Source organism: Bufo bufo, chromosome 1 (assembly GCF_905171765.1).
Source record: "Bufo bufo chromosome 1, aBufBuf1.1, whole genome shotgun sequence".
Taxonomy (NCBI): domain Eukaryota; kingdom Metazoa; phylum Chordata; class Amphibia; order Anura; family Bufonidae; genus Bufo; species Bufo bufo.
Genome location: NC_053389.1, coordinates 340050634 through 340074733, shown reverse-complemented (window position 1 = coordinate 340074733; position 24100 = coordinate 340050634). Strand labels below are relative to the sequence as shown.

The 24100-nt window shown below is 45.9% G+C and overlaps 1 protein-coding gene across 1 annotated transcript; it reads left to right on the top strand.

The window, feature by feature from the left end:
* Positions 1-7617: 7617 nt before the first annotated feature.
* On the top strand, positions 7618-16912 carry PPP2CA (protein phosphatase 2 catalytic subunit alpha). Its single transcript, XM_040442510.1, has 7 exons — positions 7618-8069; positions 10888-11097; positions 11244-11417; positions 13611-13700; positions 14327-14488; positions 14604-14722; positions 16039-16912. Exons 1-7 carry the CDS (start codon positions 7968-7970, stop codon positions 16109-16111), a joined length of 930 nt encoding a protein of 309 aa, XP_040298444.1. The 5' UTR covers positions 7618-7967; the 3' UTR covers positions 16112-16912.
* The last annotated feature ends 7188 nt before the right edge of the window (positions 16913-24100 follow it).

Below are 24100 nucleotides of genomic sequence, written 5' to 3'. Positions count from 1 at the left end.
AAAATTGCAAACTTTTATTCCGTTTGCGCCCCGTATCCTCGGGCCCCGAGAGTCAACGCGTGGGCATTGTCATTTCCCGGTTACAGGGTGATCCCCAGGACTGGGCATTTTCTTTACCTGCTGACGCCAGTTGTTTAACATGAGTGGAGGGGTTTTTTCAGGCCCTGGGTACCCTGTATGATGAACCAGACAGGACACTGGTAGCCGAGACTGCTCTAAAGGTTCTGGTTCAGGGCAATCTACCTGCGGAGGAGTATTGCACCCAATTCAGAAGGTGGTGTGTTCCCTCAGGATGGAATGAACCAGCACTTAAGAGTCAGTTCAGGTCAGGTCTGTCTGATAACTTAAAGGATCTTCTAGTGAGTTATCAGCTTCCAGAGACTCTAGAGGAGATAATGACCCTTGTAGTCCACCTTGACCGACGGGTTAGAGAGAAATGACAGGAACGACAGTTCTCTCCTCAGGTGGTGGTTCAGCCTGAGGTCTATCCCAGAAACAACGCTGAGGTCTCTACCGAAGAACCCATGCAGGTCGGCATGACTCAAGGGAATCTGCGCCGCAGACGTTGAGTGTGTTTTTACTGCGGAGATCCTGACCATTGGATCAACCAGTGTCCTAAGAAGGCCCTCTCCGTTAAGTCTCCCAAGGCAAGGCAACCTAAAGACCAGGTACACCCTGATATTACGAAATGTAAGCTTTTGGTACCTATAACAATATCTCTGGGGGTTAATAAATGGCCGGGTAAGGCCTTTATTGACTCTGGTTCCGCGGCCAGCTTTATTGACTCGGAGTATGCCATTAGACTGGGTATTCCAATTTTTTCTCTTCCTACACCTATCCATGTCATGGCTATTGACACCACTCCCCTGGTAGGTGGTATGGTGAGGTCATGTACCTCAGAGATTTCTTTAACCGTGGGGGTGTGCCACTCTGAGAAATGTTCCCTTTTAGTCCTGGAGAACTTACCGGTCGAGGTGGTACTAGGGTTGCCTTGGCTCCGATTACACAACCCCACTATTGATTGGTCCAGTGGGGAGTTGGTGAAATGGGGACCTAAGTGTGACTCGTGCTTGTCTGTGGTACAAGCTGGGGTCTCAGTAGAATCTGATATATTACCCACGGTCATTAGGGAATATTCTGATGTGTTCTCATCACCTACCCCGGAGGTTCTACCACCCCATAGACCTTATGATTGCGCCATAGAGTTAGTAGAAGGTGCCAGGTTTCCTAAGGGGCGTATTTATAATCTCTCTAAGCCTGAACGCAAGGCCATGGAGGATTATATTAAGGAAAGCCTTGGTAAGGGGCACATTAGACCTTCTGTCTCTCCTATGGGAGCGGGGTTTTTCTTCGTTAAGAAGAAGGATGGTGGTCTTAGGCCTTGTATCGATTACCTGAAATTGAATAAGATAACTATCCAGAATAGATACTCTCTCCCATTGATTCCGGATTTATTTAACCAGGTTCTGGGGGCAACCTGGTTTTATAAGATTGACCTGAAAGGGGCATATAATCTAATCCGAATCAAGGAGGGAGATGAATGGAAGACGGCGTTCAATACTCCGGCAGGACACTTTGAATATCAGGTTATGCCTTTTGGACTCAGCAATGCCCCAGCTGTGTTCCAAAACTTTATGAATGATATTCTTAGAGAGTTTTTAGGTAAATTTGTCATTGTCTATTTTGACGACATTTTGATATTTTCTCCTGATTTCAAATCTCATGTGTCTCATGTTAGACAAGTATTAGAGGTGTTGAGGGAGAATCAGTTGTCCGCTAAAATAGAGAAATGTGTCTTTGGTGTACAGGAGATACTGTTTCTAGGGCATGTCCTGACCCCTCACGCCTTCAAGATGGATCCTGGTAAGGTACTAGCTATTAAGGAATGGGTAAGGCCTTCATCCTTAAAGGCCTTACAACGGTTCTTAGGTTTTGCCAATTACTACCGTAAATTTATTAAGAATTTTTCAGTAATTGCTAAACCGTTGTCCGACCTTACTAAGAAAGGGGCGGATTTGGAGAACTGGTCTACTGAGGCCATTACTTAGTTTGAAACACTTATAAAGGCATTCAGTAGTGCTCCCATTCTGATCCAGCCAGATCAGGATAGACCTTTTATTGTGGAGGTGGATGCGTCTGAGGACGGCGCAGGAGCAGTCCTTTCACAAACTCCTGATCAGTCTAACTAACCTGAGACTGTGTGCATTATTTTCTAGAAAATTTTCTTCCACCGAGAGAAACTACGACATAGGGAATCGGGAGTTGCTGGCCATTAAGTGGGCATTTGAGGAGTGGAGGCATTTTCTGGAGGGGGCACGGTATTGTGTAACTGTTGTCACTGACCATAAGAACCTTATGTTTCTTGAATCTGCTAAGAGGTTGAATCCCTGTCAGGCTAGATGGGCACTGTTTTTTACTCGTTTTGAATTCTCCATTACTTTCAGGCCTGGAAGTAAAAACGTGAAGGCTGATGCATTATCTCGGAGCTTCCATGCTTTTCAGCCTACAGAGGCACCGCCTGAATCCATCCTACCAGCAAATATCTTCGTTGCAGCCTTAACCCAAGATATCTCGGCTCTCATTAAGGCTGAACAACATCTGGCACCGGCAACCACCCCAACAGATAAGTTGTTTGTCCCCATACAATTTCGTCTCCAGCTGTTGGGTGTCATGATTCTGCCTTTTGTGGACATCCTCGTTTTGAGGGCACTAGAGAGCTGGTTTCTAGATCTTATTGGTGGCCCAATCAATTTAGGGATGTCAAGTCCTACGTGTCAGCCTGTGAGGTTTGTGCTAGGTCTAAGACACCTAGGACTCGCCCTGCTGGTAACCTACGACCCCTACCCATTCCCAGTAGACCCTGATCCCATATGTCGATGGACTTTATTACTGACCTGCCGCCGGCGGAGGGTAAGACTGTTGTTTGGGTAGTGGTCGATAGGTTTAGCAAGATGGTTCATTTCATTCCTCTGTCTAAACTCCCAAATGCCAAGACCCTGGCGTCTATTTTTGTGAAATAAATTGCACGGTTACATGGTATCCCGGAAAATATTGTATCTGACAGGGGTGTGCAGTTTGTGTCCAAATTTTGGAGGGCTTTCTGTCAAAGATGTCAGATTTCATTGTCTTTTTCCTCCGCCAACCACCCTGAGAGTAATGGGCAGACTGAACGCCTTAATCAGTCTGTGGAACAATTCCTGAGGTCGTATGTTGCTGATGACCAGCAATTATGGGTTAAATACCTTCCGTTGGCTGAATTTGCTTTGAATAACCGTGTTAATTCTTCTGCTGGGGTCTCCCCTTTCTTTTGTAACCATGGTTTTCATCCCCGTTTTCATTCTGGGTCGTCCGTCTCCTCCTCTAACCCTGAAACGGATAAACTCTCCTCCGAACTGTGCACAGTTTGGGCCCGGGTTCAATCGACCCTAGAAAAGGCTCAAAGTTCTCAATAACTCAAGGCCGATAGGAGACGTTCCAAGGGGTGAACTTTCAGGTTGGGGATAAAGTATGGTTGTCCTCCAAGAATCTATCTCTCAAGGTAGCTTCTAGAAAATTTGCTCCTTGTTTTATTGGACCGTGTAAGATCACGGAGGTGATTAATCCGGTATCATTTAAGTTGGAGCTGCCCGAGTCGTTCCACATTCATAATGTATTTCATAAATCTCTACTTAAAAAGTATTTTGAACCTGTTGTACCGTTGAAAGCCTCGCCTCCGCCGGTTCTTGTTAGTGATGCTGTCGAGTATGTGGTGTCTAAGATAGTGGATGTCAGGAGAGTGCGTAATTCCTTACAGTACCTGATTCACTGGAAGGGGTATAGACCCGAAGAGAGATCTTGGGTACCCGCCAGGGAGGTTCATGCTCCTAGACTTGTTTGAAAATTTTATTTAGAACACCCTGAAAAGCCATTGCCTGAAGTCTTGGGTCCGGTGGCCCCTCGTAAAAGGGGGGGGGGGGGTACTGTCACGGGGCGCCAAAGGCGCACTCGGTCTCCCATCAGCCACAGACCTGCTGCTTAGCTTCGGAAGCGAAGATCTGTGTTTGACCTCGTTCCCAGGGCGGCTTTGCTAGCTGGGAGGCTCCCTGCTCCTAGGTCTGCCTTGAGCGCCGAGCTGATCACTCGGTGCTTGACTTGTCTGTCTGTTGGTCATGTGACGCTGGCCACGTCACATGACCCTCAGACCCCACTATAAATACAGGCAGCCTGCTGGCCACAGGTTGCCTGTTAATTCTAGGTTCCTGGCATTTTGTTGCACTACTGAATACTACCTGATCCTGTTCCCTGACGATCCTTTGCCTGCTCCTCCTGTACTGCGCATCTCTCCTGGTATCCTGACCCCGGCTTCCACCTGACGATTCTTTGCGGACTCCTGTTGTACTTCGTTTCTCTCCTGGTATTTGACCTCGGCTTTTCCTGACTATTCTCTGCTCATTCCATAGTACTGCGTAGCTCTCTAGGTATTGACCTGGTCCGTTCACGTTCCGTTAATTGTCTTGTCTGTCTTCCCAGCACATATTCTAATTTAGGGACTGCCGTCTAGTTGTCCCCTGTCATTAGGACTTGCGAGGCAAGTAGGCAGGGCCAGGGGTGAGAGTGGAGCGCAGTGGTCACTATTCTCCCCCTGTGTGTAGTGTACGTTACCGTCACACCTTGCTCATGTACTGTCGGTACCTTGTCTAGTATTTCCTTGCCGCCGGCTCCTGTTGCCACTGACTTGGTTTACGCTCTGGAGTAGCCCCTGGCAACTACCGTAGCTCAAGTCTATCCTCACCACCAGAGGTGCTAGTGAAGACCTAGTGTTGCTTAGTTACGCCCCTCCATTGTATTGCTAGTCAGTGGCGCAGTGGGTTCTCGTCCACTGATCTGGTTCAGTATATTGAGGTCTTCTATTCTTGTCATTGTCACGTGTCTTGGTTCCTTTGTATGGTTGTGTTCTGTGGTCCTTGGCCTGTTTTGCCTTGTCCAGCTCGTATCTCCTCCCGGAGGTCCCCAGCAGGACCCCTGGCATGTGACATCATGGCACAAAACTCAGAGTGAACATGGACTTAAAAACATTGGGGGTCATTTACTAAAATTGCTACGGCAGACAGCCGGATTCGCAAAACACGGACACAGATAATGTGTCGGCACGGATATGTGCCGGCACTATAGTAGAAAATGCCTTTTCTTGTCCGCATTTGCGGACAAGAATAGGACATGTTCTATATATATTAGGGATCGACCGATTATCGGTTTGGCCGATATTATCGGCCGATATTGAGGATTTTGAACGTTATCGGTATCGGCATCAATTTTGCCGATATACCGATAACGTATGGGGAACACAGAACGCGCTGCTCTCAGCGCTCTCTGTGTTCCCTCCGCAGCACAGGGGAGAAGGAAGCAGTGTCTCCTCCCCCTGTGCTGCTGCTGCCGCTGCCGCCAATGAGGGGATAGAACATAAGAGGAGGGGAGGGGCTGTGGCCGCTGCGCCACCAATGAAGATAAGCCTTTCAATTATTCATATATACAGGAGGCGGGAGCTGGCTGCAGAATCACATAGCCGGCTCCCGACCTCTATGAGCAATAGCTGCGGTCCGTGGTAGTTAACTCCTCAGGTGCCGCAGATCGCAGCTACCGCTGATAGAGGTCGGGAGCCGGCTATGTGATTCTGCAGCCAGCTCCCGCCTCCTGTATATGAATGATCGATAGACTTATCTTCATTGGTGGCGCAGTGCGCCCCCCCAAGCCCCCCAGTATTAATCATTGGTGGCGCAGTGCGCCCCCCACCCCCATCCCAATCCCGGCCAATAGTAAAAACATTGGTGGCGCAGTGCGCCCCCTCCCCACCCAGTATTAATCATTGGTGGCAGTGGCCACAGGATCCCCTCTCCCCTGCTCCTCCGATCGGAGCCCCAGCTGTGTAAGCCTGGGGCTCCGATCGGTTACCATGGCAGCCAGGACGCTATTGAAGCCCTGGCTGCCATGTTCAGCTCCATGCTGCTGTGTGCACTATGCACAGAGCAGCAGGGACAGTGTGAGCTCCTATTCACCCTGATAGAGATCTATCAGGGTGAATAGGACAAAGGTTCTAGTCCCTAAGGGGGTTAAAAGTTAGCAAAAAAAAACACAAAAATATTAAGTATAAATGAAAAAGATTTATAAAAAAAAAATACACATTAACAATAAACATATTAATTTTCAGCAGATTTGTGTAGGAATTTATTTTTTTTCTCAAAAATGAAAATTCCCAGAATATCGGTATAAATTATCGGCTATCGGCCTGAAAGTTCACAAATTATCGGTATCGGTATCGGCCCTAAAAAATCAATATCGGTCGATCCCTAATATATATATATATATATATATATATTTTTTTTTTTTAGGAACGAATTAGTGCGAACATTAGTGCGAACCCACCCTTAGGCCTCTTTCACACGAACGCGTGTGCTCCGCGGCCGTATTGCGCGGAGCACACGAGTGAGCGAGTTTAAAGGGAACCTGTCATCTGGATTTTGTGCATAGAGCTGAGGACATGGGCTGCTAGATGGCCGCTAGCACATCCGCAATACCCAGTCCCCATAGCTCTGTGTGCTTTTATTGTGTAAACAAACTATTTGATGCATATGCAAATTAACCTGAGATGCGTCCTGTATGTGAGATGAGTCAGGGACAGGACTCATCTCAGGTTAATTTGCATATGTATCAATATTTTTTTTTTACACAATAAAAGCACACAGAGCTATGGGAAATGGATATTGCGGATGTGCTAGAGGCCATGTCCTCAGCTCTATACCCAAAATCCCGGTGACAGGTTCCCTTTAAAAAGTCTCGAGCGCTCTATTTTGATGCCAGAATTCCGGAGTGAAGAAATGGTAAATTAGGGCTTATGCACACAAACAAATATTTTTTCCACTTCAATGGGGGTCCCTATGTCCACATGGCCGTTTCACAGAAAAGATAGAACATGTCCTACTCTTGTCTGTATTGTGGACAAGGATAGGTATTGTTACAATGTATCCGCAAAAAAAAAAGAAAAGAAAAACGAGGATGCAATACGATGTCATCTGTATTTTTTGTACATCTGGTCTGACAGGCATTTACCAGATTTCAGCGTGGCACGTGGACTGTACGTGTCTGTGCCTGCACCACATTCATCCTCCAGCCTGAGTCCCTGGGAAAATCTGCTGCAGGTCCACACCGCCTGTGGTCACTCCGTGTACAGGGCTTCTGCATTTTTCAATACTTTGTGTCAATGGCACTTTTCCCCTAAAATGTAGCATACTCTAGGTACGTATTCCCAGGATTTTGCTATAGAAAAATACAAATGACAAAAACATACAACCAAAAAAATGCATAAAATTGCATTTATTTATGTGAAAAAAAAACCTGTGTGAATAAGGCTTGATACAGAGGCGCATCAGTGGTCTTCAGGGTCCTGGATAAGCTGCTAGTCACCATGACATTATACAGAGCATTATAATCGCAGTGACCTCATCCTGCACACACACTGCAGGCTGCTAGACTCTGCGTGCTGACGTCACACGACACACCCTCGCAACGTGCTGGCCCGCAATAAATGAAATCGAACGCGGGTGGGCGGGGCTTCTGAAGACGGGAAGTGACGCAGGGTGCGGACGCTGGGCCTGACTACGGGGAGGAGGTGATAGCGATAAAGGAGGGGTACATGACGTCACGGCGGCCATTACACGGAGCTGACGAGCCGGCGCACCGGGGAGGGAGAAGGTGCGCTTACTGCGGAGGACCCAGGATCTTATTAGGTGGTCACAGGAGTAGCCCCGCCGCCACTGGCTCGTTGTACGTTTGGTGTGATTGCGCCGCCTCTGTCCTGTGCTTGGTCCGGTTACCGGCTGAATTAGACCACCTCCCCACTGAAACAGCAGCGAGTGCGGCCTCTGTGGCTCACCCACCCCGTCCATCCCAGCGGGCGCACAACGGTGCCAGCCCGACCTTCTAGCAGCCTTAATATGGATGAAAAGGCGTTTACCAAGGAGCTGGATCAATGGATCGAGCAACTGAATGAATGCAAGCAGCTGTCCGAGAGCCAGGTCAAGACCCTGTGCGAGAAGGTGGGTACGGCGCGTCACGCCGTTATTTAGCCAGCGTGCCTCGGTTCTGCGGCTCAGCCCTCGGAAACGTTTCCCATAGCCATAGCTTCCCGCGGCGCTGACATTTTAGCCGGCTCATGGCGGCCCCTCTGCACGTAAGATGGCGGCCGCTCCCCTCCCCGCCCCCTCCGCAGGAATGCACTGCGCGCGCCCGGGTTGGTCACGGCCGTGCTTCAGTGGGGGCACAGCTCCATGACAGGGGAAGAGCGCCGGCTGATGGACAAACAGGTCCCCATCATGGGGTGTGGCCCCTGCGGGTTTGTGTTTAGTGGGTTCTGGCATTCGTGTATCCATGCTGAATACCTTGGATTCCTGGCCTCCAGGGCAATGTGGCACCTCTTATCCACGAGAAATATGGCTCTGGAGGCAGTTAGGTGGGTGCCCACACAGCTGTGGATACCGGCCGTGTGCTTACTACCCGCTTCACTGTTAAAATGCTAATTTTTCCACAAATATGGTTGTGAATGCACCTTAAAAATCAGGATCGTCTCCTGACTGGTGCCTCTGGGTGTAACTGCATAGTTTCCATAGGCCTCCATGTTAGAGGACCTGTAGCCGCTCCTGACATGTAAGGATACTTTTACACTAGCGTTAATATTTTCCGGTATTGAGATCTGTCATAGGGTCTCAATACCAGGAAAAAACGCTTTAGTTTTGTCCCCAAACTGAACAGAATAGCGTGCTCCAAAATGCATTCCGTTCTTATACCGGATAGCAAGCATGCTGTGGTTTGCATTCCGTCCTGGGATGCGGAGAAAGACGGATCCGTCATGACCCACAATGCAAGTCAATGGGGGTGGATCCATTTTCTCAGATACAATATAAAACAGATCCGTCCCCCATTGACTTTAATGGAGTTCATGACGGATCCGTCTTGACTATGTTACAGATAATACAATCGGATCCGTTCATAGCGGATGCAGATGGTTGTATTATCAGTAACAGAAGCATTTTTGCTGGATCCAGTAAAACCGCTAGTTTGAAAGTAGCCTACGGTGTATTAGCTTCATGCATTCCCCATGTAATAACAATTCTGGAGCATTTATTCTTATGGCTTTGTTCTGCCATTCCTGTATTTCTGCTAGAAGTTATGAAGGAATTGCTAGCAGTCTGCAGTAAGGGTACAGAAGGGAGGCAACCAGTTGGAGGGGTGTACCTGCACAGTCTGAGACTATCCAGTCCATGATGCGTGATGTCATTGTCACACTGTGCAGATACCCCCCCAACTATTGACAAACCTCTGTACCCTTACTGCAGACTGCTAGCAAATCATTCACAACTTCTAGTATAAATAATAAAGGAATGGCACAACATAGAGACCTAAGAGTAAATGCTCCTGAATTATTACATGGGGAATGGTATTAAAACAGGCATGTCAGGAGTGGTGACAGTTCCTCTTTAATGCATGGTGTTTCTTGCTTCTGTATAGAGTAATGCGGCGCACTGCCCTCTTCCATACAGATTCTGTATAGTGATGCGGCGCGCTGCCCTCTTCCATACAGATTCTGTATAGTGATGCGGCTCGCTGCCCTCTTCCGTACAGATTCTGTATAGTGATGCGGCGCGCTGCCCTCTTCCATACAGATTCTGTATAGAGTAATGCGGCGCACTGCCCTCTTCCATACAGATTCTGTATAGAGTAATGCGGCGCACTGCCCTCTTCCATACAGATTCTGTATAGTGATGCGGCGCGCTGCCCTCTTCCATACAGATTCTGTATAGAGTAATGCGGCGCACTGCCCTCTTCCATACAGATTCTGTATAGTGATGCGGCGCGCTGCCCTCTTCCATACAGATTCTGTATAGTGATGCGGCGCGCTGCCCTCTTCCATACAGATTCTGTATAGTGATGCGACGCGCTGCCCTCTTTCATACAGATTCTGTATAGTGATGCGGCGCGCTGCCCTCTTTCATACAGATTCTGTATAGTGATGCGGCGCGCTGCCCTCTTTCATACAGATTTCCAGCATTTATTTTTTCCAGGGGAAACATTGATTAGCCCCAATTGACTTTAAAGGGGTTATCAGGGTATAAAATTACCCCCATATGCCCAGGCCCCCCCACTATACTTGTGCCACTCCTGGTCCTTGCACCGCTGCTTCTCCCCTTTTTCATGTGTGCGGATGAAAACACACGGGGGGAGGGGCAATGGGAGACGGGGACAAGCCACCCTAGCGTCACGTGTGATTCTAGGGAGGGTCGTCCCGCCTGCCATTGGCTCCCCCCCTGGATTTTTTTATCCGCCACGGGGAGAAGCAGCATCGGCTGTGCGGGGATCGGGTTAAGTATATTCAGTGTGGGTGGCCCGGGTATATCGGAATTTTATACTCTCGGATAACCCTTTTATTTCCTTGTGTGGATCTGCAGCAGGGTGCAATCTAAGGGTGATGCCTGGGAGCTGACGGTCGAGACTGCCACGAGGGGTCACATTAGCTCTGGACAAGGCTAGGTGTTTGTAACATGGTGCGGGACCTGCAGAATGGGGAAAATGTGAAAGGCTGGTATCCATATTTTGTGGACCGATCATGGTCTGAAGTGTATGGCCGGCTTTAGAAATGGTTGCTCCTGATTTTGCTTTGTGTAAAGGGCTGCTCCATGTGAACGCTCTACCAGGTGATGTGTGCATTGCATTCAAGTTTTAAAGCGTCACTAGGGAACTGTCTGTGCGGACATGGTTTGTCATCTGTTCTGTCACATGTGCTGCTACAGCCAATGAGTGGCCTCAGCAGTGATGTGCTTGTGTGTGAACATGGACTAACCAGGTTGTATTGTGTTACAGGCAAAAGAAATTTTGACAAAAGAATCCAACGTCCAAGAAGTGCGCTGCCCAGTAACAGTGTGTGGAGATGTTCACGGACAGTTTCACGACCTCATGGAGTTGTTCAGAATTGGGGGCAAATCACCAGATACAAATTATTTATTCATGGGAGACTACGTGGACAGAGGCTACTACTCGGTGGAGACGGTCACACTACTTGTTGCACTAAAGGTATGGGTAGTGTGTGGGGGTAACCCAAGGAGAGCCTCTTGTCCTGACTGGACATGTGACCATTCTCGGGAATTTCAGCTGCTCTTTGCATTTGTCTGGATGATCACGTGGCACTTTTGTGACATTGCAGTGTTTGTGTTTTCCAGGTTCGATATCGTGAACGTATCACTATTCTACGAGGGAATCACGAAAGCAGGCAGATCACACAAGTATATGGGTTTTATGATGAATGTTTGCGAAAATATGGAAATGCTAATGTCTGGAAATACTTCACCGATCTGTTTGATTACCTTCCGTTAACTGCCTTAGTGGACGGCCAGGTAAGATTATGAAGGGTCCATTTCACGTAGAAGGTTTTCCTGTGGATTGATAATTCTGACCTGACTTAGGGTACTTTTACACTTACGTTAAAGTTTTCTGGTATTGAGTTCCGTCCTTGGGGCTCAATACCAGAAAAAAAACTGATCAGTTTTATCCCCATGCATTCTGAATGAAGAGAAAACCGTTGAGTATGCATCAGGATGTCTTCAGTTCAGTCCCTCTTACGGTATTTGGCCGGAGAAAATACAGCATCAAATTATGGAACACTTGCCGGATCCGGCATTATTTTCCATTGAAATGCATTAATGCCGCATCCGGCACCAAGTGTTCTGGCAAAAAGGATCAGTTTTTCCAGGCTGCGCATGCGCAGACCTTTAAAAATGCAAAAAAATAAATAAAAACCGGATCCGTTTTTCCGGATGACGCCAGAGACTGATCCAGTGTTTCAATGCCGGATCTTCACAGCGCAAGTGTCAAAATACCCTAATATAAGATGTTATGAAGGTCTTTTTCCAGATCCATAGCTCCAAATCCTTTGCATAGCAAGCTTAGTCAGATTGTCTAAGCCCTCTTCATATGTACTAATAGGTGTTATTTGCTATACAGAGCCTGCTGCAGGGCTACACATGACCAGCCCCTGCTTTCTTAGGTGATAATGAACGTTCCCGGGTTTCAGAAGTTGTCCTGGATTCAGTTGTCATGAGGCTTGTGCTGGTGGGACAATGCTTGATAGGTGCAGGTCACTCCCATCTTAAAAACGGGGCTCTAATGTGAAAGGAGAGGATGCCATGCATTTACAGCGCTCTCCATTTCATACTATGGGGCTTCTGATAATTGCTGAGAAACCGTACTCCGTACGTATGGATTTGCCATAAATGTCCAGCTAGAACAGCCCATTTAAAGGGTTTTCCTAGGATTTTTACATTGGTCTTTCTTCAGGGTAGATCGGCTCTGATGCTGGAAATGGGGACCAGAACTACACAGCTCTGTTCATTGTGTGGTGGACTAAACTAGGTAATGGAGTGCTGGGAGGGAAAGCACTGTGGAAACAGCTCCAGCCCATACTTTGGGTAGAGCGTTGTAGTTTTGGCACAGGAGCTACTTGTGAGCAGCTGATCTACAGGGTGTGGAGGAGCCCTGCCAATATATTGATGGCCATCAGTATAAGGCCTCATGCACACAACCGTTGTGTTCCGTTCCGCAAAATGGGGTTCCGTGATCCGTTTCCGTGTGTCTTCCTTTATTTTTGGAGGATCACCAGACATAAAGGAAAGTAAAAAAAAAATATAAGACAGGTTTGGCAGACGTGGATGACAATCTTGTGTGCCTCCGTGTTTTTTAGCGGTCCCATTGACTTGAATGGGTCTGCAAACCGTTTTCCGTGAAAATAATAGGACAGGTTATATTTTTTTGACTGACTGCAATCACGGATGCGGATGACAAACTGTGCATTAGCCGAATTTTCAACGGACCCATTGAAAGTCAATGGGTCCGCAGAAAATCGGAACAACGGACACTGAACACAACAACGGTGGTGTGCATGAGGCCTAAGTCTGGGTAAACCCTTCAGCTGAAGACACTTGGTGTCTAGTCTGCCATGTTGGCACTGTAATATGGCTGCTGTGTACACTCACATTGATAATTGTCAGGTTTCTGTTGCTGTCTAACTGGACAAGCAGGTCTTGAGTAAAGAGTCTTATAAATTCATGGTTTGAATGTCATATCTATTTAGATCCTGTACCTGAAGCCATGTCACCAGTGTGGATATAAGCCAATGCTATAGCAGTAGTGAGTACTGCACAGTAACGTGTCTTGTGTATAGCCGTCACTTAGTATCTCCACTGGTAAATGCTAATTGGCTGTCAATGCGGTGGGGGCGCAGCACTCTGCCCTCTTAGGTGTGCCCCCACATTACAACTTATTTACTAAGGAGTGCTGATCAACTAGTTTACGTTGACAGTTTGTCATCACTTGTGTTGGGTGGGGGTGGTTGTCCAATCTCCACATAGAATCTTATGCCAAGACTGCTTTAATCTGCTTTGCAGTAGTGTTGTGCGTATCGGCCTCAGATGGCAATACTGAGCTGTGTAGCATTATAATCCAGGAATGGTGGGGTGCTGGGCAGTATCACTAACAGACTGACTTTCCAAATCTACAGACAACATTTTTATGCAATGTTTCCTCATCTACAGATATTTTGTTTACATGGTGGATTGTCACCTTCAATAGACACACTGGATCATATCCGTGCACTTGATCGTCTACAAGAAGTTCCACATGAGGTATGTTTTATCAGCAATGGCTGGCATCTAAGGGTACTTTCAGCCTAGCGTTTTTCGGCACTGAGTTCCGTTAAAAGGGCTCAATGCCGAAAGAACTGATCAGGTATATCCCCATGCATTCTGAACGGAGAGTAATCCGTATTAGTGCCGGATCCGGCATTCAAAATACGCATGCGAAGACCGGAAGGGTGAAAAAAAATGAATGCCGGGTCTGTTTTGCCGGATGACACCGGAAAGATGGATCCGGCATTTTTAATGCATTTTTAAGGCTGATCAAAATCCTGATCAGTCTTACAAATGCCATCAGTTGGCATACGTTTTGACGGAACTGCTTGCCGGATCACTCTGCCGCAAGTGTGAAAGTGGCCTAAGAACACCAACCACTGAACCCCTTTTGTGACACAATCTATGCCGATAATGGCTCCACTCTGCATGTTGTCCGGAGGGGAACATGGTCCTCATCAGTTTAACACATGCATGCTGGGCCAGTTCTCCTCTGTGTAGGACTGGACCCAGGAGAAGTTTTCCACCTTTGGTGGAAGTGAGTTTGTAAATCTCCAGAATTTGTTGTGTTTTTTGGTAATTTATTACTTTCTAAGTTGCTTCTTTCCTTTTCTCATATTTAGGGCCCGATGTGTGACTTGCTATGGTCTGATCCAGATGACCGTGGTGGCTGGGGTATTTCCCCTAGAGGTGCTGGATACACTTTTGGACAAGACATCTCTGAGACCTTCAACCATGCCAATGGCCTTACCTTGGTTTCTAGAGCCCATCAGTTGGTGATGGAGGTAAAAGGACTTTGTTTTTAATGACTTATCAGGGCATTGGTCAGGTTTTTCACATGCATTTACCATATCCCCAGTGGGACATTAAGAATTCAAAGCTTTTTTTTTGTAATTTCAGGGATACAACTGGTGCCATGACCGGAATGTAGTGACCATTTTTAGTGCTCCAAATTATTGTTACCGCTGTGGTAACCAGGCTGCAATAATGGAACTTGATGACACTCTGAAATATTCATTGTAAGTATGAAAATTATGTTTGAGAGATTTAAGCTATGTTCATTCACATCACCGCTAGCTTTTTTCTCAGCTTTCTTAGAGAAGCAGAATAACCAGCATGCAGGACTGCTTTGAACTTTTTTCTGGCTGTATCTGCAACCGAGGCCCTGAACGAAGCCTCCACTGCAAATGTGACCATGCCTTTAGACTGGGACTTACAAATTACATCCAGTACCGGCTTAGTACTTGTATTGACACCTTTGTACAAAACAATGTAACGGTCCTTGATTTGCAGGCAGTCTATGGAGTGGGCTCACAGGATGCTAATGGTTGTCACAACTGCTGGAGGCCCCAGAGCTGCCATGCTATGGCACTTATTACACCCTGCCTCTGGTGCAAGTGACCCAAGAGGATTTTAAAAGTTAATCAGTGAAATGTTTTTAAAAATTTTCATTTATCTTAAAATTAAATATAATGATATCATCATGTCTAAAAATGTTTACTACTAAAGTTTGTCCCCCATGGTGAACACCGTAAAAAAAGTCCCATTACCCCAAATTGACACCAATGCAAATGGCAACTCCATTGTGCATTAGTTATGAATGCTCGAACATGGCGTCGCAATGTCTTTTAAATTTTTAAAGGCAGTAAAAAAATTTTTGGTAAAAAAACATGTTTGGTATTGCCATGTCTGTACTGACCTGCAAAATAAGGTCAGTGTCATATCTGCTATGCAGAATTATTTTTTGTTTTGCCATTTGGGATAAATAAATTTATATTTTAATAGTACGGGCGTTTTCACATGTGACTGCCCATGATGTTTGTTCTTTGTTTTTTGTATTTAAATTTTTGGGGAGAGGTGTGATTTTTGAATTTAGATTTTATTTATTTTTTTACACAGCCACACAGTGGGCACTCTCAATTTTTATCCCCCACAGATCCCATGGTCACATTTGACCACTGCACCTGAGGGGTTAAATGTAGGCAATTGAAATTATTTCATAAATTGGCATTTTAAAGCTGCATGTACCCAGCAGCTATGGCACTCGCAAGCCAAAGCCATATTTAAAGTCCCGACCGCCGGACGACTATCAGGTTAAATAGTGAAATTAATAATTAGAACTCTGCCCACATATGACTGCATTGGCAGAAGTTAATAATGGCTCAACATGGTAAGGGAAAATTAAGAACTTTACAAAATTGGTCTGATCCTGAGGGTTTGTCTCAGTATGTGGAGGGCAGATTGCTATAATTTTTGTATAGCTGTGACTAGCCTAGTGTGAGTTTAGGATAGGGCAGGTAAAGAGATAATCCTGACAATGTATTTTTCTTTTCAGCTTGCAGTTTGACCCAGCACCGCGCAGAGGAGAACCACACGTGACCCGGCGCACCCCAGACTACTTCCTTTAATGGAGTTTTACACTTGTACAGTATTGCCACAAGCAGGATTTTGACCTGGGAGCCGAGAAGAGGAGCAGTAACTACAGTCAGGAGAGAGCATTTGTCACACATGTACTGTTCTCAAATGGACCAAAAGATGTGCCATATACAAAAGCAAAGCCTCTCATCTCAACAGCCCGTGACCACGTTAGAAAAGACCTGTTCATTGCATGCTGAAGTGACATTGTCTGTCAAAAGAAAATCCCAGTTTTCTGGCATAGCACTACTTGTAGTTCCTTTTTGCTTTCTCAGACTGCAACAAACTTAAGATTTAACATTAACACCTCGTAAATCCAATTTAACTTTCCATTTAGCGATAGCGTTACTCGGCATGATTGTAGATAAGGATAGACCGTCTGGGAAATCCTGTAGCAGCCTTTTGGGGGTCTCCTCCATTGGTGTGAAGGGATTTAAGGACCTTTAAAGAATATATACCAAGGCCTACATTGCCTCTTCCGTGACTTCAGAAATGTGTTTATTTTCAGGGAAAACAATCTAATTTAATTTTTTTTTCATTTTCACATTCGCCCACAATTTTTTTTTCAGTTTGCGTTATTTGTCGCCGTTCATTGTTTAAGGTTAGTTTTGACAGAACATTTTCTGTAACCGTTCGATCCAAGGCAGCAATGTTTTTTTTTTTTCATAATAAACTTGTGAACGAAGTACTTATCAATGTGAAACTTGTCCTTTATATTCTACAAGAGAAAAGCAAAGACGTGGTTTGTGGAACTGTAAAATGGGCTCCAGAAATGAATAAAGTTTTAAACAGTACCCATGATTTTTTTTTTATGCCAATCATCAGGGCAAGTCATTTGCAGCACACTTTACTGTTTGAAGGCTACCTCTAAATGTTTAAAACTCCACTTCCTCTGGATATGTCATAAGTATTAGATTGGTGAGGGTCTGACACCTAGGACCCCACAGCTGTTTGAGAAGGCACCAGCCTAGGCTCAGCTTATCCCCAATGAAGTGAATTGGGGCTAAGCTATGATGCAAAGCACAGCCACTGTACAAAAGCTGGTGAGCTGAGAGAAGTCTGCAGTGCTGGTGTCTTCTCAAACAGCTGATTGTCTGCGTTCCTGGGTGTCGGAACCCCACGATCAGATGCTGATGACCAATCTAGAGGAGGATAGTTAATCAGTAAAACAATTTGGAGATCCCTTTAAGGACCAGTAGTTTAATCTTTTTCCCTTGTTCCAGCAGTCAACATTTTATAGTCATCAATTTAGTTCTGAGACATTAAATATTGCAGAGTGAGTCCTAGTTTTTTGTTTAGGGATCATGTACTTTATAATAAAAAAAATTAAAAAATTTAGACTGAAAGATAAACAGCAATTTTTAACATTTTGTGAGCTTTTATTTTTATGGTGTTCAATGTGTTTTAAATAACATAACTTTTTTCTGTGGGCCACTGATTATGATGCAATAGATGGATTAGATATCTCCCTGAAGCTACTCCTGCAGACTGGCTGGGCTGCTTTCACAGTTCATATCTTGGGTAGTAGCTAGAGATATGGGCCTTGTTTGTAATCTGACTATCTAAGCTTTACAACAAGACCAGAATGGGCATTATCTCCACTACATCGGCAGATACAGCTGTAACATATCTAGTTGGGAGTGAAAGTAGCTGGAACTAGCCTTTGTTTTCAGCTGCTATCACTCCCAACCTGATTTCAAATGGCTGTCTCCAGAAACTGTTGTGTTTCACATCTAAATATCAGTTATAGTGGATTTGATATATAATAGGCCATATTGTGTTATATTCATCATTTCGTGTGTATTTTAAAGTAGGCTGAAATGGGTTCATGGGGAGGACACGGTTCATATAATTTCTTCTCTGTAGATGTACCAGTCTGAGTCATTCTTGTCTCCTTATAGATTTATGACTGAGAAAAGGATATTCTCGACGCATCTGGTACTAATTATCCCTATGGTTTAATGTCTTGATAAAGCAGAAAATCTGATGTACATGTATAGTGAACATTAGTTTTTAGCATAAGATAATCAATAGGACATATGTATTGTATGTATGATACTATATTGACTATTATGAAGGACGTCAATGCATCTATTATCTTATATATTTCTCACTAGGAACGCATACACTCCTAAAGTATGATAAGAATTTTAAGTGTAGATTTTGTTAGTAAGATGGTGTTATTTTAACTAACAATCAATCAACTGTTGGAATAACTGGAGACACATGCCTGTAATGGCACAAGGTCGTTATATTCTTATCGGTACCATCATTTAGTAGCTTGGGAAATGTCTCAAATGGTACCCAAATGTCTGTTTTAATTGGTCTGTGTCAAATAATCCCCTAGCTCTGATTTAGGATTTCTTATGTTATTTGTATGGAATGTAAGGCTAAATCAGACCTGGACATTTAACCCTTACTAGTATGATGCTAATAGCTTATGCAATAGTGACACCTAGTTCTGAATAGGTAACATTGCGCCAACAGTTGAAATGCATTTTGGGTGATAGTGACATCAGTCATTATCATACGGTATGTACACGCCTAAACGACAATGATTGGAAAACGCAAAGTTAGGAAGGTGTGTCTAACTGATAAGTTTGTGATCATAAACCACACACACTGAGAAAGAAAGGAGAGACCCCAGGAGAAAAAACCCAATGATCAGAACGGACTTTAGAGCTGACTTCCCTTAGACTCTGCATATCATCTGCACTTTGGAAAAGGATTTAGGAAAACTAAAAAAAATGGTCAAAAATCTGGCAACTAAAATTTAATGAGTGCAAGATAATGCACCTGGGGTGTAAAAACCCAAGAGCAGAATATAAAATCAGTGATACAGTCCTAACCGCAGTATCTGAGGAAATGGATTTAGGGGTCATTATTTCAGAAGACTTAAAGGGTTTCTATCACTTCGTATGACATATTTAGGTGTCAGACACTAGCAAACCATCCTAATATGATAGGCTTTGGGGCAGCCATTTTGCTAAAATAACAACTTATATCTATATGCTAATGAGCCTCTAGGTGCTATGGGGGTGTCATTAGCACCTAGAGGCTCCGTCTACCTTCATAAACTGTCGCCGCCCAGCGTGTCCCTCCAGCCCGCCCATCTCCTGCTGAATGTGATCCTCTCCGTGCGCGTCTCTGTTCTGCGCATGCGCAGTGAATGTCTGACCGCTTCCCTGCTCAGACGACATCACTGTGCCTGTTCCTCGGAGCACTATGATGTCATCGGCGCAGTGGAGATGTCTGAGCAGGGAAGCGGTCAGACATTCACTGCGCATGCGCAGAACAGACGCGCACGGAGAGGATCGCATTCAGCAGGAGATGGGCGGGCTGGAGGGACGCGCTGGGCGGTGACAGTTTATGAAGGTAGACGGAGCCTCTAGGTGCTAATGACGCCCCCATAGCACCTAGAGGCTCATTAGCATATAGATATAAGTTGTTATTTTAGCAAAACGGCTGCCCCAAAACCTATCATATTAGGATGGTTTGTTAGAGCAGACACTAGCGGATCGCTAGTGTCTGACACCTAAATATGTCATACGAAGTGATAGAAACCCTTTAAAGGTAGGCAGACAATGTCATAGAGCAGCAGGAAATGCTAGCAGAATGCTTGGGTGATTAGCAAGAGGAATTACCAGTAGAAAGAGGGAGGTGCTCATGCCGCTCTACAGAGCACTAGTGAGACCTCATTTGGAGTATTGTGCGCAGTACTGGAGACCATATCTCCAGAAGGATATTGATACTTTGGAGAGAGTTCAGAGAAGAGCTACTAAACTGGTACATGGATTGCAGGATAAAACTTACCAGGAAAGATTAAAGGACCTTAACATGTATACCTTGGAAGAAAGACGAGACAGAGGGGATATGATAGAAACTTTTAAATACATAAAGGGAATCAACAAGGTAAAAGAGGAGAGAATATTTAAAAGAAAAACTGCTACAAGAGGACATAGTTTTAAATTAGAGGAGGGGCAAAGGTTTAAAAGTAATATCAGGAAGTATTACTTTACTGAGAGAGTAGTGGATGCATGGAATAGCCTTCCTGCAGAAGTGTTAGCTGCAAATACAGTGGAGGAGTTTAAGCATGCATGGGATAGGCATAAGGCCATCCTTCATATAAGATAGGGCCAGGGGCTATTAATAGGATTCAGTATATTGGGCAGACTAGATGGGCCAAATGGTTCTTATCAGCCGACACATTCTATGTTTACTGTCGGGTAACTTTTATAACTTTATTATGTGTAGTATTGAATTATTTGGCTTGATATTTAGTAACTCCTCACTTTAGTGCAGATGTATAATGTTAAAAGTACTACATCAATATTATCACTATTCAGTAAAGATGCATATTACTGATTAAAAGATCTAATATTGATATCGGAAAAAAAAATCTGATTGGAATATACATGTTCTATAGTCATTATCAGGCCTGATAATTTATAAGTTGTGTAGCAATGCTACCAGATATCAGAGATTGGTCATAGTTTGAGCAGAGCAAGGGTTTGTATCTGTCCTTATCACTATTGAGTTTTATATCTCATAATTGTGGTCGAGACTGTTGTATTACATTCTTATGTTTGAGAGGTGATGTGGAACGCTGGTAGTTGTGTTAGAGCCATCTATTAGCGAATTTAGGGCACTGCATATAATATTTCATAGTTTTTTTCTATTGGTTAAGCTTTGATTGTATTTTAAGTTATCATATAGTAAACCATTTATATTTTTGTATAGGCACTTGTACCATGTTTTACTGATTGTTGTTTATTTAATTATATTGCGCAATCTCTTTGAAGTGTTTTATGTCCACCTCTAGGATCAATTGTTTAATTTGATCCTTTCTTTTATATAAAGCATTTGCATTATATCCCCGGCATAATTGGAGGCACTGCTGATGTCGTTAATTTATAAATTATTTGTGCAATTAGTAAAACGTTCCATACATTTTCTAGGCTAACCAGATTGTTCATATATCTGTGTACTAATCATTGGTAGAGAAAATGAGCGCAGAAAGTAGTGAAGCAGGTTCTGGTGAAGCGGCAGGAGGTAGTCTATCTAGCCTGGAACAGTTAATCCACAACATTTGTTGAAGATGTAAATTCACGGTTGGGTTTGGATCAGAATGTAACTGCATGGTTAAGTGAGCTGCAGGCAGAAGCCAAGAGAGAATGTGTGGATGTATGGACGTCACTTGGTACAGTCAGGAGACATCAAACCTATTTTTTCCCCTCCCCACGACAGCACCTTAGAGAGATGGCTCCGCCTGCCAGGACAGGAAACCTGCAGCATAAAAGATGGAGCCACTCTCCCACCTCAGTGAGGTTTTCTGTCCTGGAGCGGGAGGCCTGCAGTTTGTTTTCCAGGTGCCCATGACTAGGAAGCCCTGGTAGCTACCAGCGGGTCATGGGCAGGATAAAATTACCTGCTGGAGGTCCATCGCCGATAGGCTTGGGTTGGAGGGGCCAGGAGATCGGCGGTAGTCCAGGAGGTTTCTCCCATGGGCGGGCGGTTGTGGGTCCCTCAGGTGAGTGTGGCCACACCAAGGGAGCAAGCGTGGCCAGAAGGCCTACCATATTGCAGAAGCACCAGGACACCAGCGGGTTGAGTTGCAGAGTGATGACTAGAGTTGAGCGGATACCTGGATGTTCGGGAGACCCAGTCATTGGTGGTGAAGTGGTGCTGTTCCGCAGTGTGACTCACCTGTGCGTACTGAAACTCCACTATGGCCTGCTGCTGCTCGCACAGTCTCTCCAGCATGTGCAAGGTGGAGTTCCACCTGGTGGGCACGTCTCATATGAGGCGGTGGGTGGGAAGGCCGAAGTTACTCTGCAGCGCTGACAGACGAGCAGCAGAAGGGTGAGAACGCCGAAAGCGCGCACAGACGGCCCGCACTTTATGCAGCAGCTCTGACATGTCGGGGTAGTTATGAATGAATTTCTGCACCACCAAATTCAGCACATGCGCCAGGCAAGGGATGTGCATCAAACCGGCTAGTCCCAGAGCTGCAACGAGATTTCGCCCATTATCGCACACCACCAGGCCGGGCTTGAGGCCCACTGGCAGCAACCACTCGTCGGTCTGTTGTTCTATACCCCGCCACAACTCCTGCGCAGTGTGGGGCCTGTCCCCCAAACACATCAGTTTCAGAACGGCCTGCTGACGTTTACCCCTGGCTGTGCTGAAGTTGGTGGTGAAGGTCTGTCGCTGACCGGTTGAGCAGGTGGAAGAAGAGGAGGCAAAGAATGATGCCCTGCGATCCTTGGCGGCGGAAGGACGTGCGCCATACAGCTCTCTCCGCCTGGGGCCCAGCCTTCACTACATTTACCCAGTGTGCAGTTAGGGAGATATAGCGTCCCTGGCCGTGCTTACTGGTTCACGTATCTGTGGTTAGGTGGACCTTGCCACAGATGGAGTTGACCAGTGCACACTTGATTTTATCCGATACTTGGTTGTGCAGGGAGGGCATGGCTCTCCTGGAGAAGAAGTGGCGGCTGGGAAAGACGTACTGTGGGACAGCAAGCGACATGAGCTGTTTGAAGCTGTCCGTCTCCACCAGCCTGAATGACAGTATTTCAAAGGCCAGCAGTTTAGAAATGCTGGCATTCAGGGCCAGAGATCGAGGGTGGCTAGGTGGGAATTTACGCTTTCTCTCAACGGTTTGTGAGATGGAGAGCTGAACGCTTCCGTGTGACATGGTGGAGATGCTTGGTGACGGAGGTGGTGTTGTTGGTGGCACATCCTCTGTTTGCTGGGCGGCAGGTGCCAACGTTCCTCCAGAGGCAGCAGCAGGAGGGGCCTGAGCCCTTTCTTGATTTTGAAGGTGCTTACTCCACTGCAGCCCCTGTCTCGCATGTAGATGCCTGGTCATGCAGGTTGTGCTAAGGTTCAGAACGTTAATGCCTCACTTCAGGCTCTGATGGCACAGCGTGCGAACCACTTGGGTCTTGTCGTCAGCACATTGTGTGAAGAAGTGCCATGCCAGGGAACTCCTTGAAGCTGCCTTTGGTGTGCTCAGTCCCTGTTGACGGTGGCCAGTAGCAGGCAAACTGTTTTGGCGACGGCTGCTCTGCTTTTGTACCCTGCTCCCGCTTTTGCTACGCTGTTGGCTCGGTCTCACCACTGCCTCTTCCTCCGAACTCTGAAAGTCAGTGGCACGACCTTCATTCCATGTGGAGTCTAGGACCTCATCGTCCCCTGCATCGTCTTCCACCCAGTCTTCCTCCCTGACCTCCTTTTCGGTCTGCACACTGCAGAAAGACGCAGCAGTTGGTACCTGTGTTTCATCATCATCAGAGACGTGCTGAGGTGGTATTCCCATGTCATCATCAGGAAACATAAGTGGTTGTGCGTCAGTGCATTCTATGTCTTCCACCCCTGGGGAAGGGCTAGGTGGATGCCCTTGGGAAACCCTGCCAGCAGAGTCTTCAAACAGCATAAGAGACTGCTGCATGACTTGAGGCTCAGACAGGTTCCCCGATATGCACGGGGGTGATGTGACAGACTGATGGGCATGGGTTTCAGGTGCCACATGTGCGCTTTCTGCAGAAGACTGGGTGGGAGATAATGTGAACGTGCTGGATCCACTGTCGGCGACCCAATTGACTAGCGCCTGTACTTGCTCAGGCCTTACCATCCTTAGAACGGCATTAGGCCCGACCAAATATCGCTGTAGATTCTGGCGGCTACTGGGACCTGAGGTAGTAGGTTCAGTAGGACGTGTAGCTGTGGCAGAACGGCCACGTCCTCTCCCTGCACCAGAGGCTCCACCAACACCACCACCACGACCGCGTCCCTTATTAGATGTTTGCCTCATAGTTAGCGTTCACAAAGCAAAGTAAAAAGTGGTTAAGTATGTTAAAAATAATTAACCGCCAATATAAACCCTGATGTAGGGTATTGCACTCTATTTTTTTTTTTTTTAAACTCTATGACAGCGGTATTTGTGGCCTAAATGTAACACTCACTTATGCACTTCT

Bases quoted from the DNA above. Each gene is read 5' to 3' on its own strand.
- PPP2CA (XM_040442510.1), top strand. From the start codon at position 7,968: ATGGATGAAAAGGCGTTTACCAAGGAGCTGGATCAATGGATCGAGCAA. The intron at 11,418-13,610 runs GTAAGATTATGA...CCTCATCTACAG, and splicing joins CTGCCTTAGTGGACGGCCAG to ATATTTTGTTTACATGGTGG. The intron at 13,701-14,326 runs GTATGTTTTATC...TCTCATATTTAG, and splicing joins TACAAGAAGTTCCACATGAG to GGCCCGATGTGTGACTTGCT.